Source organism: Chiloscyllium plagiosum, chromosome 5 (assembly GCF_004010195.1).
Source record: "Chiloscyllium plagiosum isolate BGI_BamShark_2017 chromosome 5, ASM401019v2, whole genome shotgun sequence".
NCBI lineage: Eukaryota > Metazoa > Chordata > Chondrichthyes > Orectolobiformes > Hemiscylliidae > Chiloscyllium > Chiloscyllium plagiosum.
The window spans coordinates 6,270,266-6,285,038 of NC_057714.1; the positions used below are offsets into that span (position 1 = coordinate 6,270,266).

General features: G+C 42.5%; 1 protein-coding gene across 2 annotated transcripts in view; it reads left to right on the top strand.

The window, feature by feature from the left end:
• cpvl (carboxypeptidase vitellogenic like) overlaps positions 1-14,773 on the top strand; it is a 104,286-nt gene that overhangs the window by 64,431 nt on the left and 25,082 nt on the right. For both annotated transcript variants that reach the window (XM_043689523.1, XM_043689524.1), the window contains exons 8-10: positions 5,559-5,681; positions 5,960-6,091; positions 9,615-9,713. In XM_043689523.1, coding sequence (XP_043545458.1) covers positions 5,559-5,681; positions 5,960-6,091; positions 9,615-9,713 — 354 coding nt within the window. The remainder of the gene's footprint in view (positions 1-5,558; positions 5,682-5,959; positions 6,092-9,614; positions 9,714-14,773) is intronic.

Consider the following 14,773-nt stretch of genomic DNA (forward strand, 5'->3'; position numbering starts at 1 on the left):
GCCCCCCCTCCTTTTTTTACCACCCTCCCTAATCTTACTGAAACATCTGTAACCAGGAACCTCCAACAACCATTCCTTTCCCTCTTCAATCCACGTTTCCGTGATGGCCACAACATCGTAGTCCCAGGTACCGATCCATGCCTTTTAAGTTCACCCACCTTATCTCTGATACTCCTTGCGTTGAAGTATACGCACTTGAACCCATCTCTGTGTCCGCAAGTATTCCCTGTCAGTGCTACCTTCTTCACAGCCTCCCTACGTTCTTGGACATCCTGACAAACAGCTAGCCTACGTGCTGGACTACAAGTCCGGATCCCATGCCCCCTGCCAAATTAGTTTAAACCCCCCGGAAGAGTGCTAGCAAACCTACCCCCCAGGATATTGGTGCCCTTCTGGTTCAGGTGCAACCCGTCCTGCTTGTACAGGTCCCACCTTCCCCAGAATGCAGTCCAATTGTCCAAATACCTGAACACACCCACTCAAATATCAATCACTTACCTTCCCGACCAGCTCTGCGCTCCAACCTCACTTCCGCCCAGCTCGCGCCGCTCTCTGCTGAGAAAATACCGTTGGCATTGAGGTAACTTCCATCCGCCATGACCAGGGCCTCCAAGCCCTCCGTTTCTTTCTCTCTTGACATCCCCAACAGTACCCTTTCACCGATACTCTCGTTCGTTTGGCTGAACTGGTCCTCACCCTTAACAATTTCTCCTTCGAATCCTCCCACTTCCTCCAGACCAAAGGAGTAGCCATGGGCACCCGTATGGGCCCCAGCTATGCCTGTCTCTTTGTTGGCTACGTAGAACAGTCCATCTTCCGTAATTACACTGGCTCTCCACCTCTTCCTCCGCTACATTGATGACTGCATTGGCGCCACCTCATGCTCCCGCGAGGAGGTTGAGCAATTCATCAACTTCACCAGCACATTCCACCCTGACCTTAAATTTATCTGGACCATCTCTGACACCTCCCTCCCCTTCCTGGACCTCTCCATCTCGATTAATGACGACCGACTTGACACCAACATTTTTTACAAACCCACCGACTCCCACAGCTACCTGTATTACACCTCTTCCCACCCTACTTTCTGCTAAAATGCTATCCCGTATTCCCAATTCCTCTGCCTACGCTGTATCTGCTCCCAGGAGGACCAGTTCCACCACAGAACACACCAGATGGCCTCCTTCTTTAGAGCTTTAGAGTCCACAATTTCCCTCCACCCCCCCCCCCCCCCGTGGTTAAAGATGCCCTCAAACGCATCTCGTTCACATCCCGCACCTCCGCCCTCAGACAAGGACAGAACCCTCCTGGTACTCACCTTCCACCCTACCAACCTTCGCATAAACCAAGTCATCCGCTGACATTTCCGCCACCTCCAAACAGACCCCACCACCAGGGATATATTTCCCTCCCCACCCCTTTCCACCTTCCACAAAGACCATTCCCTCCGTGACTACCTGGTCAGGTCCACGCCCCCCAACAACCCACCCTCCCGTCCTGGCACCTTCCTCTCCAGCGCAGGACTTGCAAAACCTGCGCCCACACCTCCTCCCTCACTTCCATCCAAGGCCCTAAAGGAGCCTTCCACATTCATTCTTACACTGAAAGACTGAAGTGACTGGGCTTGTATACCCTTGAGTTTAGAATACTGAGACGGGATCTGATTGAGACGTATAAGATTATGAAAGGATTGGACACTCTGGCAGCAGGAAACATGTTTCCGCTGATGGGTGAGTGCCGAACCAGAGGACACAGCTTAAAAATACGGGGTAGACCATTTAAGATAGAGGTGAGGAGAAACTTCTTCACCCAGAGAGTGGTGGCTGTATGGAATGCTCTGCCCCAGAGGGCAGTGGAGGCCCAGTCTCTGGATTCATTTAAGAAAGAGTTGGATAGAGCTCTCAAGGATAGTGGAATCAAGGGTTATGGAGATAAGGCAGGAACAGGATACTGATTAGGAATGATCAGCCATGATCATATTGAATGGCGGTGCAGGCTCGAAGGGCTGAATGGCCTACTCCTGCACCTATTGTCTATTGTCTATCAAAGTTTTACCTGCATATCCACCAATATCATTTATTGTATCCGTTGCTCCCGATGCGGCCTCCTCTACATTGGGGAGACTGGACACCTCCTAGCAGAGCGCTTTAGGGAACATCTCTGGGACACCCGCACCAATCAACCACACTGCCCTGTAGCACAACATTTCAACTCCCCCTCTCACTCTGCCGAGGACATGGAGGTCCTGGGCCTCCTTCTCCGCCTCTCCCTCACCACCCGACGCCTGGAGGAAGAACGCCTCATCTTCCGCCTCGGAACACCTCAACCCCAGGGCATCAATGTGGACTTCACTAGTTTCCTCGTTTCCCCTTCCCCCATCTCACCCCAGTTCCAAACTTCCAGCTCAGCACTGTCCCAATGACTTGTCCTACCTGCCTATCTTCTTTTCCACCTATCCACTCCACCCTCCTCTCTGACCTATCACCTTCATCCTCACCCCCACTCACCTATTGTACTCTATGCTACTTTCTCCACACCCCCACCCTCCTCTCATCTATCTCTGCACCCTTCAGGCACTCTGCCTATATTCCTGATGAAGGGCTTTTGCCCGAAACATCAATTTTCCTGCTCCTCTGATGCTGCCTGAACTGCTGTGCTTTTCCAGCACCACACTACTCCAGAATCTGATTTCCAGCATCTGCAGTCATTGTTTTTACCTGGATGGGATTTATCCTATGATACTCTGGAAAAGCAAGGAGGAGATTGCAGAGCCTTTGGCTTTATTCTTTTGTCATTATTGTCTACAGGAATAGTGCCAGAGGACTGGAGGATAGCAAATTTTGTCCTCTTATTCAAGAAGGGGAGTAGAGACATTCCTGGTAATTATAGACCAGTGAGCCTTACTTTGGTTGTGGGTAAAGTGTTGGAAAAGGTTACAAAGAGATTGGATTTATAATCACCCAGAAAGGAATAAGTTGATTCAGGATAGTCAACATGGTTTTATGAAGGATTTTTAGGTCATGCCTCACAAACCTTAATGAGTTTTTTGAGAAGATGACCAAACAGGGGGATGAGAGTAAAGTGGTTGATGTGGTGTGTATGGATTTCAGTAAGGTGTTTGATAAGGTTCCCCATGGTAGACTATTGCACAAAATACAGAGGCATGGGATTGAGGGTGATTTAGCAGTTTGGATCAGAAATTGGCTAGTTGAAAGAAGACGAAGGGTCGTGGTTGATGGGAAATGCTCATCCTGGAGTTCAGTTACTAGTGGTGTACCGCAAGGATCTGTTTTGGGGCCACTGCTGTTTGTCATTTTTATAAATGGCCTGGATGAGAGTGTAGATGGATTGGTTAGTAAATTTGCAGATGGCAGTAAGATCGGTGGAATTATGAATAATGCCGAAGGATGTTGGCGGTTACAGAGGGACATTGATAAGCTGCAGAGCTGGGCTGAGAGGTAGCATTTGGAGTTTAATGCAGAAAAGTGTGAGGTGATTCACATTGGAAGGAGCAACTGGAATAAGGAGTACCCTGGGCTAATGGTAAGACTCTGGTAGTGTAGATAAGCAGAGAGATCTCAGTGTCCATGTACATAGATCCCTGAACGTTGCCTCTCAAGTTGATAGGGTTGTTAAGAAGGCATACGGTGTGTTGGCTTTTATTGGTAGAGGGATTGAATTTCAGAACCACAAGGTCATGTTGCAGCTGTACTGATGTGGCCGCACTTGGAGTATTGCATACAGTTCTGGTCACTGCATTATAGGAAGGATGTGGCAGGCTTTGGAAAGGGTTCAGAACAGATTTACTAGGATGTTGCCTGGTATGGAGGGAAGGTTGTATGAGGAAAGGCTGAGGAACTTGAGGCTGTTTTCATTAGAGAGAAGAAGGTTGAGAGGTGACTTAATTGAGACATATAATCAGAGAGTGAGAGAGAGGGTGGACAGTGAGAGCCTTTTTCCTCAGATGGTGATGGCTAACATAAGGGGACATAGCTTTAAACTGAGGGGTGATAGATATAGGACAGATGTCAGAGGTAGTTTCTTTATTCAGAGAGTAGTAGGGGCATGGAATGCCCTGCCTGCAACAGTACGAGACTCACCAACTTTAAGGGCATTTAAATGGTCATTGGATAATCATATGGATGAAAATGGAATAGTGTAGGTTAGGTGGGTTTCAGATTGGTTTCACAGGTCGGCGCAACATCAAGGGCCGAAGAGCCTGTACTGTGCTGTAATGTTCTATGTTCTACGTTCTATGTGGCTGAAATCTGGGCTGGCAACGGGCTTGGATATTCAGATTTTTTTTTTAAGAGATTCTTCAAATATCAAAAGTTTAGTTTCAAAGCTACAACAGAGTTGGAAGTGATTTCTATGCCACAGAAGAGCTGGATGTTTGTATTTTTGCATTCAACGCAACTCTTGATTTAAAAAAAAAGACTTGCAATTTGTTTGGTGGCACAAATTATGTGAAAAAGGAATATTTCAAATCATGGATACATATGTCTTGTAAATTTAGTGAATAATTCCCTTAACCATTTGAAGAATTTTGCTTTTCGAAGGCATCATGAAAACTCGCTTCCCTCTCAATTGCCCAGACCTGCCCAATGTTCTTGTGAAAGGCCTGAATACATCTCCTAGTTCTACTGATCTTGGGGGTGGAGTGTTACAAAGATGAACAACCCTTTGAGGTCATGAGGTGCATTTGGGTTGCCTGGACACCAGAAGAATTACTGCAGGAACTTGCTTGCGTGGTTTTCAGAGTACCTCCCTTTTAAGGAGCCCTGAATAACTAATTGTACGTATAGTTTTACTATGGGCCCATGCTACCCAGTGGAAGCCCATTATTATAGCAGTGTCAGATATATGCTAGAGGCTCCTATCTTTTTCATACGCTAAGTCGATGCCCGCACGTTGTGGGAAGGAGCACTTTTCACCTATATCCCAGGCCACTTCAAAATCATAATGAGAATGGAAGAACTGGAAGCTCACTAATAAGTCTGTGCCATGATTTTGATCGTGGAATTGCAAAATCCAACTCAGTGGAGAGGATGAAAATCAACCACTTGGATTTTCACTCTCCCTATCTTCCTCTGTTGTTCCCCGTGGAATACATGGAAGCAGAATAGCATCTTTAAAAATATTACACTCTCATGCTCTGTGCTTTTTTTTAATCAGAGTTTTGGGCACTGTTATGGTGAGGTTCTGAAGTCTGTCTTCAATTCTGTTGTCAGCTTGTGATACGATCAGATATATCTATCTACCAGCATAGGCAGATTATTTATATGTAATTATGACCCAGTTGTTGTATTCTGTGCTTTGTTTTAGCAAAACCAAGTATTTTTCTTTTGTTTTCCTTCAATTACCCAATCAAAGTGTGGAGAATTTTATATTGCTAATGATAATTCGCATAAAATCTATCTTGTCTTTTAAAAGCATTGATTTTATTGGAGATATGTGGAAAATTAGTAATATCATTCCAAGCAATGGGGCCACGAATGGAATAATGATGTTTCACTGACGTTTTTAATATATGTCGTCTTATATGTGAATGTCTTTAGTCCTATGCAGGGAAGTATGTTCCTGCAATTGGTTACTATATCCATGTCCACAATCCTATTGCCAAAGTAAAAATCAACTTCAAGGGAATGGCTATTGGCGATGGACTAAGTGATCCCGAAGTAGTAAGTGGTTTTGTTATAAATTTAAGCAGAATGCTTGAGTTGTAATTTAGTTTTATCATGATAAAAGGAAGTCGGTTCTCTGACTACTTCCTCATAACTTCAAGACACTAATTTTTACCATATGTTCATCTTGCCAGTAAGTACTAGATTGCTTTAAATTATACCTTGCTGACCAAGCTGATTGCAGCCTTTGACTTTGAAAAATCACTCTTGAAATTTTGAAATTGAATTTTTGTAAGGCAACAAAGTTACTCCTTTGTTGTATGTCTGTTACACAGATGTTAGGTGGTTATGCAGAGTTCATGTACCAGATTGGGATCATCGATGAGAAACAAAAGCAGTACGTCCAGCAGCAGACAGACACAGGAGTGCGTTACATCCAGCAGAAGAAATGGAGGGAAGCCTTTGAAGTATGTACCCAAATCTTGGTCTTGGCCTTAAAATTGGAAACATCTGAGTAAAATGAGGGTCAGTGGAGAGCATGATGGGAGGTCAGAAGTGTGTTGCTCAATGGCATGTTGTTAGCTTAAAAGCAATCTGTTTCATGAATGCTCCCCCTTTTCAAAATGCAATATGATCTATGATTCTTCATAGAGCAATTCGGAATTGTATATTTAGTGTTCAGAGTAGAATGCTTTTGTACTTGTCATTAGATCGATGAGTTAATGACAACTGAAGAGCATTAGGAGAAGGACTCAATACTGTAATCTAATGCTAGGAAATAAAAGTTTGTGCCTGATTAAATGTTGCCCTCATTTCTATAAAAGTAAGAGTAATTTAAATTAAACCCTGTTCTATTGACTGGCAGGCTTTCCTTTTCTAGTTCACTCTGCTATTTATCATTCCAAATATGGTGATAATTTAATCAGCCCTGCAATATCAGGATGAGCAGGTTGTTGCTCTATCCATGTATTTCGTATTAATCATTTTCTTTACTGTAATTTAATGTTGTAATAAATTTTGGTGAAAAATACATTGTGCAAGAACTTTTATTCCTTCAGTTCGCCACTTTCACAATAACCCTGTTATCTACTACCTATTTTGCAGGTATTATGAACAATTTCATCCATAATTAGATTTGGTGACAACCTTTTCTCTTCCACAATAAAATATGAGCACTGTCCTTCCCTTTCATTTCCTGTTTTTGCTATCTGGCCTGAAGGCTGCACCACATCCTGTAATTATAGTTTCACAGGTATCTGCTATTCTTCACTACCTTGTACTGCCACCCTTCACTTGTGCTTCTGGGAGCTAAGAAACCTTGGGCTGCAGGAGACATTGTAGCCATATATGATCTGACCTTCACCTGATCTTTTATGTGCTTTTATATCCAGAAAGTGTAAACTGTCGAGTAACTTGGAATGGGGCAATTGCTAATGTTTTGTCCTTGCTCTAACTCAGCGACCTTGGTGCCAATTGTAGTACCCCTAGCTCCAGATTCTCTGGAAATATCTTAAGTCAGACAGGTTGAGGATATTACAGAGAATTTCCCTCTGTTCAGGGCTCACTTATATCACGTGCATTTAATCATAATTGGTGTGTTTACACATATGCAGCAATTAACACATTTCTTTACACAAATTAAACGTTAGCAATTTATAGGCGCCTAGGTATTGAAGTATACACTAGTTATTGGATCTAGCAATAAAATAGTTTGTTTAAATAGTTTGTTTTAAGGGAATGTTGTATATATGCATTAATCTCTTAAACATGTGAAGGGGAGAACTGCTTTGACAAGCACTGTTTGTAACAAACATTGTAACTTTATAATAAATCTTCACAAAAAGACCATTTCTGACCTCTTCAAGCTTTGTTTTCAATCATTAGCTATAATTAACACAATAGTTAATCTTGAATGATTGCTACAATATGTACATATTCTTTTAAAGGCTCGTGGGAGAGATTTATATCTGATTTAATAAAAATCTCCAGTTTCAAAATGGGCCAGCTTTTGAATTTGAAAATTTGGTTTATTTACTTAACTCTTTTCCAATGTTTTGTTTATACTAACAGGTATCAAAAAAGTATTTGCTTTAGATATGTATTTACAGGACAGTATTTCATGAGGAAATAAATGTTTTGTTGTTTAAAAAAGCCTTTGTAAAATTTGTCATTCATAGAATCAGAGAATCATGCAGCACAAAGGGGGCCCGTTGAGCCTTTGTTAGCATCTGCCAAGGGCAATCCAGTTAGTTTCATTTGCCTTCCTCTTCCCATATTCCTGTCATTTATCTCCCTCAGGCATTTATATAATTTCCTTCTGAAAGCTGTTATTGAAACTCAGTGCACTGTTGTATCAGCTGGCACGTTCCAAATCTTAACAGTTCAATGAGTAAAAAAGCTTTGTTGCGTGTCACCTCTATTTCTTTTGCCAATCACCTTAGCTCTGTGCTTCTGAACTTTGACCTTTCAGACTTTGGAAAGTTTATTTTTATTTCCTCTATCTAAATTCTTCAGGTAAACTGTTCCTTACATGTTAATCAAAGCAGTTACATTGGACTTTGCAATTTTAAATGAAAAACCACGTGCAAAATAATAGTTTCCTACAACATATTAAACTAATTAACTTGAGGATGACTATTGCTGAATTTATCTCCACACGTGATAATTTTAGGTTTGAGTACAGCAAATGTAATGCCTCTTAAAAATACTACAGAATAGACTTGTGTTACAGCCGCTTGTAGTTAAAAGGAATATGACACAGACCCATGTTGCAAATTAGTTCTGTGGAAGAAAGGAAAAGGAGGAAATTATATATAAATACCAATAATGATCTATCTATTTATGGGAGGTTTTAAAAATCGAAGCATTCATGTTCAAACATTAATCAGCCAGTATTCTGATCTAACTGATTGATAGGATAAGTACATGGCTTCACTCATTCTGTTGCCTCTTGGCTGGTTAATTGACTAGCAATTGGAACATAGCAACTCAGATTATTTATATTGGAAAAATACCTCCATGCAACCCCATCTCTGCCCCACCCCCTCCCCACCCCAACAACAACAACAATATATTTAACCTTATTTTTAATTTATTCATCGTGGCTGTATTAGAGCTGTGCCAAAATCCAACATTCCCTGATGTTCTCTCACACGCTTCCATTGGATTCGATGGGTTTACCCTTCCTTAACTAAGGATATTGAGACAGAGTGGTGCTTATACTGCCAACACACAGCAGTTACAAGATAGCGAGGCTGTACTTACATTTCAGTAGAGGAGTTAGCATGCTTTTCATTCCAGTCCTTAATGGCAGGGCTAATTTGTTACCTACAAATGCTGCCACATTAGGTAATGTTGTTTATTTCAAATAAGGCTGTAGGTCAGGAGGTCTAAAAGAGGGAAAATACTTTTTAATAGAAATTAGCAATGACTTGATTGACTTAATAGCCTAATTCTGTACCATAACCTTCTGAAATTCATAAGTACAGTGCTCCTTTCAAGAGTGGTGCAATATCTCTTGCAGAAAATGATTGTATGGGGATATAAGCAACTTGGTAAAGGCAAGAGTGTCATATCTAACTGGAATCTACAATTGGCCATCATCATTACAGTTTTTGGCAAGGATTGTTGGATAAATTTCCAGAGTGAGAACCTGTGTTAACTTATTTTTCCATAACCTGATACATTGGTGCCACATCTAACTTCCTATATCTTCACCTTTTATCTTGAGACCAGCTAACTTTGTATGGCCCACTGGTCAGTTTTGGAACTTCGTGTTTTCCTATGATCCTATTCTCTACAACATGAGGATCTGAGATCTCTATGACTTATTTTTGCTCCTGTAAAATCCTATTATCATATTTTCAAAAGTCAAGTCTGCATGTATTTACTAACATTTCATATCCAATTTAAAAAATAAGTAATTAATTTTGATAAGCAGCTTATGATATTTCCTAATTCACGCTTTGTGTATTAATTGCTTCCCTTTAGGTGTTTGATACTTTGTTGAATGGTGATACAACTGAATATCCATCCTTCTACAAGAATGTCACAGGATGTACCAACTATTATAATTTTCTTCAGTGCACAGTGAGTAACTATAATTTAAAAACATTTTTGCCATCTTTGTGTACTTTAGGCTATCCTTTGCATTTCAGCTGAGAAACTGAGGAAGATAACAGAATTGAAAAGTTTTACATAATGGCATCTTGCACCAAGGTGGTACTGTGGCAGAGCATGGATTATTTCAATGAAGCAAATCTAAAGTATATTCTTCGTACATCAGAAAAATTCTTAGTGTGACAATCACCTGACCCAGCAAGTACTGTAAAATCAAAGACTGTAGTCCATGAAAACTGCTGCAGTACATTGAATCTATTATCAACTCCACATTTACTATAATGCTCTGATATATCCTTTTATAAAATCAGCCAGCTGCTGTTGGAGTTCCTTTTATAATCTTTGGCATTGAAAGTTAAGCAAATATGGAATGTCACTCCCTCTGATATTAATTGTTGTTGGATTTCTAAGTGTCCTTTTTCTTTCCATCCCTTATACTTCTCTTCAATCCCGTTATTTTGCCACCTATCTGATTTTACATTTAAATAGCTATTCTGGCTTATAATTGATGCTTCAAACTCTGAAAACTTCAGGAAGTATTTATCCATCAGGCTAATGAATTCAGATTGTTTGCTGGATCCTCTGTAGAGGCCGCGATGAAAAAATCAATTCTTAATGACAGCATATTTCAGTGGAAAATCCCAAAGGAAGTCTATTGACCAGTGTAAATATAATGGAAGCCTAATGCCATTTATTCACAGCTGACTACAATATCCAGACCAATAAATTTTTGATTATCCCATGCCATACTCCATATGCCTTCCACCAACACCTTGTCTATCAGCAATGTCTTTCATCTTGAGTTTAAAATTGCATAATTCCAACGTGCTGTACAAAGTATTTGTCTTTCACAGGAAGTGTGTAGAGATTACCAGCTGTTGACTGACTCATAGCTCTATTCCTAATATCTATTCATTTGCAACAGAAATTGTGAATATAAGATGGAAATAACGAACAGAAAAAGGTTCTACACCCTTCTTCAAGTCCCACTCCTAAAAAGATTGGCAGGAAAACTCCTCTTGGCTCCCTACCAATGTGCCTGTGAAACTAGATGCTGAGTGCACTGAAAACAAAAAGGTCCTTGGAATAATCCTGTTGCCTCAGTACCAAGGACCTGGTTTTGATTCCAGCCTTGGGTGACTGTGGAGTTTTCACGTTCTCCCTGTGTCTGTGTGGGTTTCCTGTCACAGTCCAAAGCTGTGTAGGTGGTTCAGCCATGTTAAATCGCCCATAGTGTCCACAGACGCGTAGGCTATGTGGATTATGTGTTGCTGGAAAAGTGCAGCAGGTCAGGCAGCATCCAAGGAGCAGGAGAATCGACGTTTCGGGCATGAGCCCTTCTTCAGGAATCTTTCAGGCTCATGCCTGAAACGTCGATTCTCCTGCTCCTTGGATGCTGCCTGACCTGCTGCGCTTTTCCAGCAACACATTTTCAGCTCTGATCTCCAGCATCTGCAGTCCTCACTTTCTCCTATGTGGATTAGCCTTGGCAAATGCAGTTATGGTGATAGGGTAGGGAGGTGGATCTGGATGGGATGCTCTTCAGAGAGTCAGTGCAGTTGATGAGCCAAATGGCTTGTTCTCACACTATAGGATTCTATGATAATATCCATCCTACAATTAAGTGATGAAAGTTGTCAAAATACCATAACACCTTTCCCTCCAAATCTTTTTGTTACCAATTTGTGATGACCAGAATTTGAAAAATGTTTGAGTCAATATGGGTGGAAGTTAGGAACAGCAAGGGAGCAGCCACCTCATTGTGGGTTTTATACAGACCCCCTAATAACAGTAGAGAGATTGAGGAACTCATAGGCTGGCAGCTTTTGGAAAAATGCAGATGTAGCAGGGTTGTTGTTATGGGTGACTTCAACTTTCCTAATATTGACTGGAACCTCCTTAGTGCAGATAGTTTGGATGGAGCTGTTTTTGTCAGGTGTGTTCAGGAGGGTTTCCTTACTCAGTATGTAAACAGCCCAACGAGGGGAGAGGCCATTTTGGATTTGGTGCTTGGCAATGAGCCAGGACAGGTGTCAAATCTCACGGTGGGAGAACACTTTGGTGACAGTGACCACAAATGCCTCACATTAACCATAGCCTTGGAGAGGGAAAGGAGCAGTAGCCAAGGGAAGATATTTAATTGGGGAAAAGGACATTGAGTCGCTATCAGACAGGAGTTGGGAAATAGATTGGGAGCAATTGTTCTAACAGAAAATGCACAACAGACATGTGGAGACTGTTTAAGAAGCAGTTGTGAGTGATGCACAAATTTATTCCTCTGAGACAGGCAAGAAGGGGTAAGATTAAGGAGCCTGGGATGACAAGAACAGAGGAGCTTCTCGTCAAATGGAAGAAGGCAGCTTACGTAAGGTGAAGGAAGCAAGGATGTAGCACAGCTTTAGACGATTACAGGCTTACTAGAAAGGAAGTCAGAAATGGACTGAGGAGAGCAAGGAGGGGACACAAAAAAGGCTTGGCAGGAAGGATTAGGGAGAACCCAAAGGCATTTTGCTCATACATGAGGGGTAAAAGAATGATCAGGGAGAAGTTGGGCTGGTCAGGGATAGCATAGGGAACCTGTGCATGGAGTCTGAGCGGATAGAGGAAGCCCTGAATGAGTTTTTTGCTTCAGTTTTCACTAAGGAAAGGGACCTTGTTGTGAATGAGAACTTTTGAGGAGCTGAGAAACAGGCTTGATCAAATCAAGATTGATGAAGTTGATGTGCCGGAAATTTTTGCAAACATTAAGATTGATAAGTCCCCAGGGCCAGGCCAGATTTATCCCAGGCTGCTCTGGAAAGCGAGGAAGGAGGTTGCTAAGCCGCTGACGAAGATCTTTGCTTCCTCACTCTCCACGGGAATCGTACCGGAAGATTGGAGGGAGGCAAATGTTGTTCCTCTTTTCAAGAAGGGGAATAAGGAAATCCCTGGTAGTTACAGATCAGTCAGTCTTGCGAATGTGGTCAGCAAGGTTTTGGAAAGAATTCTGAGGGATAGAATTTATGACTATTAGCGTGATTAAAGGCAGTCGGCATGACTTTGTGAGGGATGGGTCATGCCTCACAAATCTTATTGAATTATTTGAGGAGGTGACGAGACAGGTCGACGAACGTCAAGCAAAGGATGTGGTGTATATGGACTTCAGCAAGGCATTTGATAAGGTTCCCCATGGTAGGGTCATACATAAAGTCAGGAAGTATAGGATACAGGGAGATTTGGCTATCTGGATTCAGAATTGGTTGGCTAACAGAAGGCAGAGAGTAGTTGTAGATGGAAAGTATTCTGTCTGGAGGTCAGTGTTGAGTGATGTCCCCCAGAGCTCTGTTCTTGGGCCTCTGCTCTTTGTAGTTTTTATAAATAACTTGGATGAGGATGTTGAGGGGTGAGTTAGTAAATTTGCCGATGACACAAAGGTTGGAGGTGCCGTTGATAGTATTGAGGGCTATTGCAGGCTGCAGTGTGACATACACAGGATGCAGAGCTGGGTTGAGAAATAGCAGATGGAGTTCAACCTGGATAAATGAAAAGTGATGAATTTGGAAGGTCGAACTCGAATGCTGAATATGGGGTTAAAGACTGGAGTCTTGGCAGTATGGAGGAACAGAGAGATCTTGGCGTTCAAGTGCATGCATCCCTCAAAGTTGCCACCCAAGTGGATAGGGTTGTTAAGAAAGCATACTGTGTTTTGACTTTCATTAACAGGAATCGAGTTTAAGAACCGCAAGGTTTTGCTGCACCTCTACAAAACCCTGGTGAGGCCACAGTTGGAACATTGTGTCCAGTTCTGGTCGCCTTCTTATAGGAAAGGTACAGAGGCTTTGGAGAGGGTGCAAAGAAGCTGTAAAGATGCTGCCTGGACTGGAGAGCTTGTCTTAACGAAGAGAGGTTGACTAAGCTCTGACCTTTCTCTCTGGAGAGGAGGAGAAAGAGAGGTGACCTGATTGATTTGATTAGATTAGATTAGATTACTTAGTGTGGAAACAGACCCTTCGGCCCATCAAGTCCACACCGCCCCGCCGAAGCGCAACCCACCCATACCCCTACATTTACCCCTTACCTAACACTACGGGCAATTCAGCATTGCCAATTCACCTAACCTGCACATCTTTGGACTGTGGGAGGAAACCGGAGCAAACCCACGCAGACACGGGGAGAATGTGCAAACTTCACACAGTCAGTCGCCTGAGTCGGGAATTGAACCCGGGTCTCTGGCGCTGTGAGGCAGCAGTGCTAACCACTGTGCCACCATGCCGCCCACTTGAGGTATACAAGGTAATGAGAGACATGGATAGTGTCAATAGCCAGAGACTTTTCCCCAGGGAGGTTTGACTGGCACGTGGGGTCATAGCTTTAAGATATTAGGAGCAAGTTATACAGAAGATGTCCGAGGTAGGTTCTTTACACAGAGAGTTGAGATTGCATGGAATGCGTTGCCAGCTGTGGAGGTGGAGGCAGAGTCAGTAGGGACATTTAAGCAACTGCTGGATATGCACATGGATATCAGTGAATTGAGGGGTACATAGCTGAAAATGTGTTGCTGGAAAAGCGCAGCAGGTCAGGCAGCATCCAGGGAACAGGAGAATCGACGTTTCAGGCATAAGCGCTTATGCCCAAAAAGGCGATTCTCCTGTTCCCTGGATGCTGCCTGACCTGCTGCGCTTTTCCAGCAACACATTTTCAGCTCTGATCTCCAGCATCTGCAGACCTCACTTTCTCCTGAGGGGTACATAGGTTAGGTTACTTTATTTTAGATTAGGGGTAATCCTCGGCACAACATCACGGGTCAAAGGGCCTGTTCTGTGCTGTACTTTTCTATGTTCTCTGTTCTATGTTCTAGTAAAGTATGGACCATTTGGCACACATTGATATAAATGACATATTACGTTAGTTTAACTGCCAGCATCACACTTATAACTTAAAACCCTTCAGTAAGATTATCGCTCTGGAACCCTATTGATTCACCACCAGGAAACTGAAAGCTGAAGCGTGTATTTTATGCCAGCTCTGTTTCTGATGGTTTTGAGTCACAT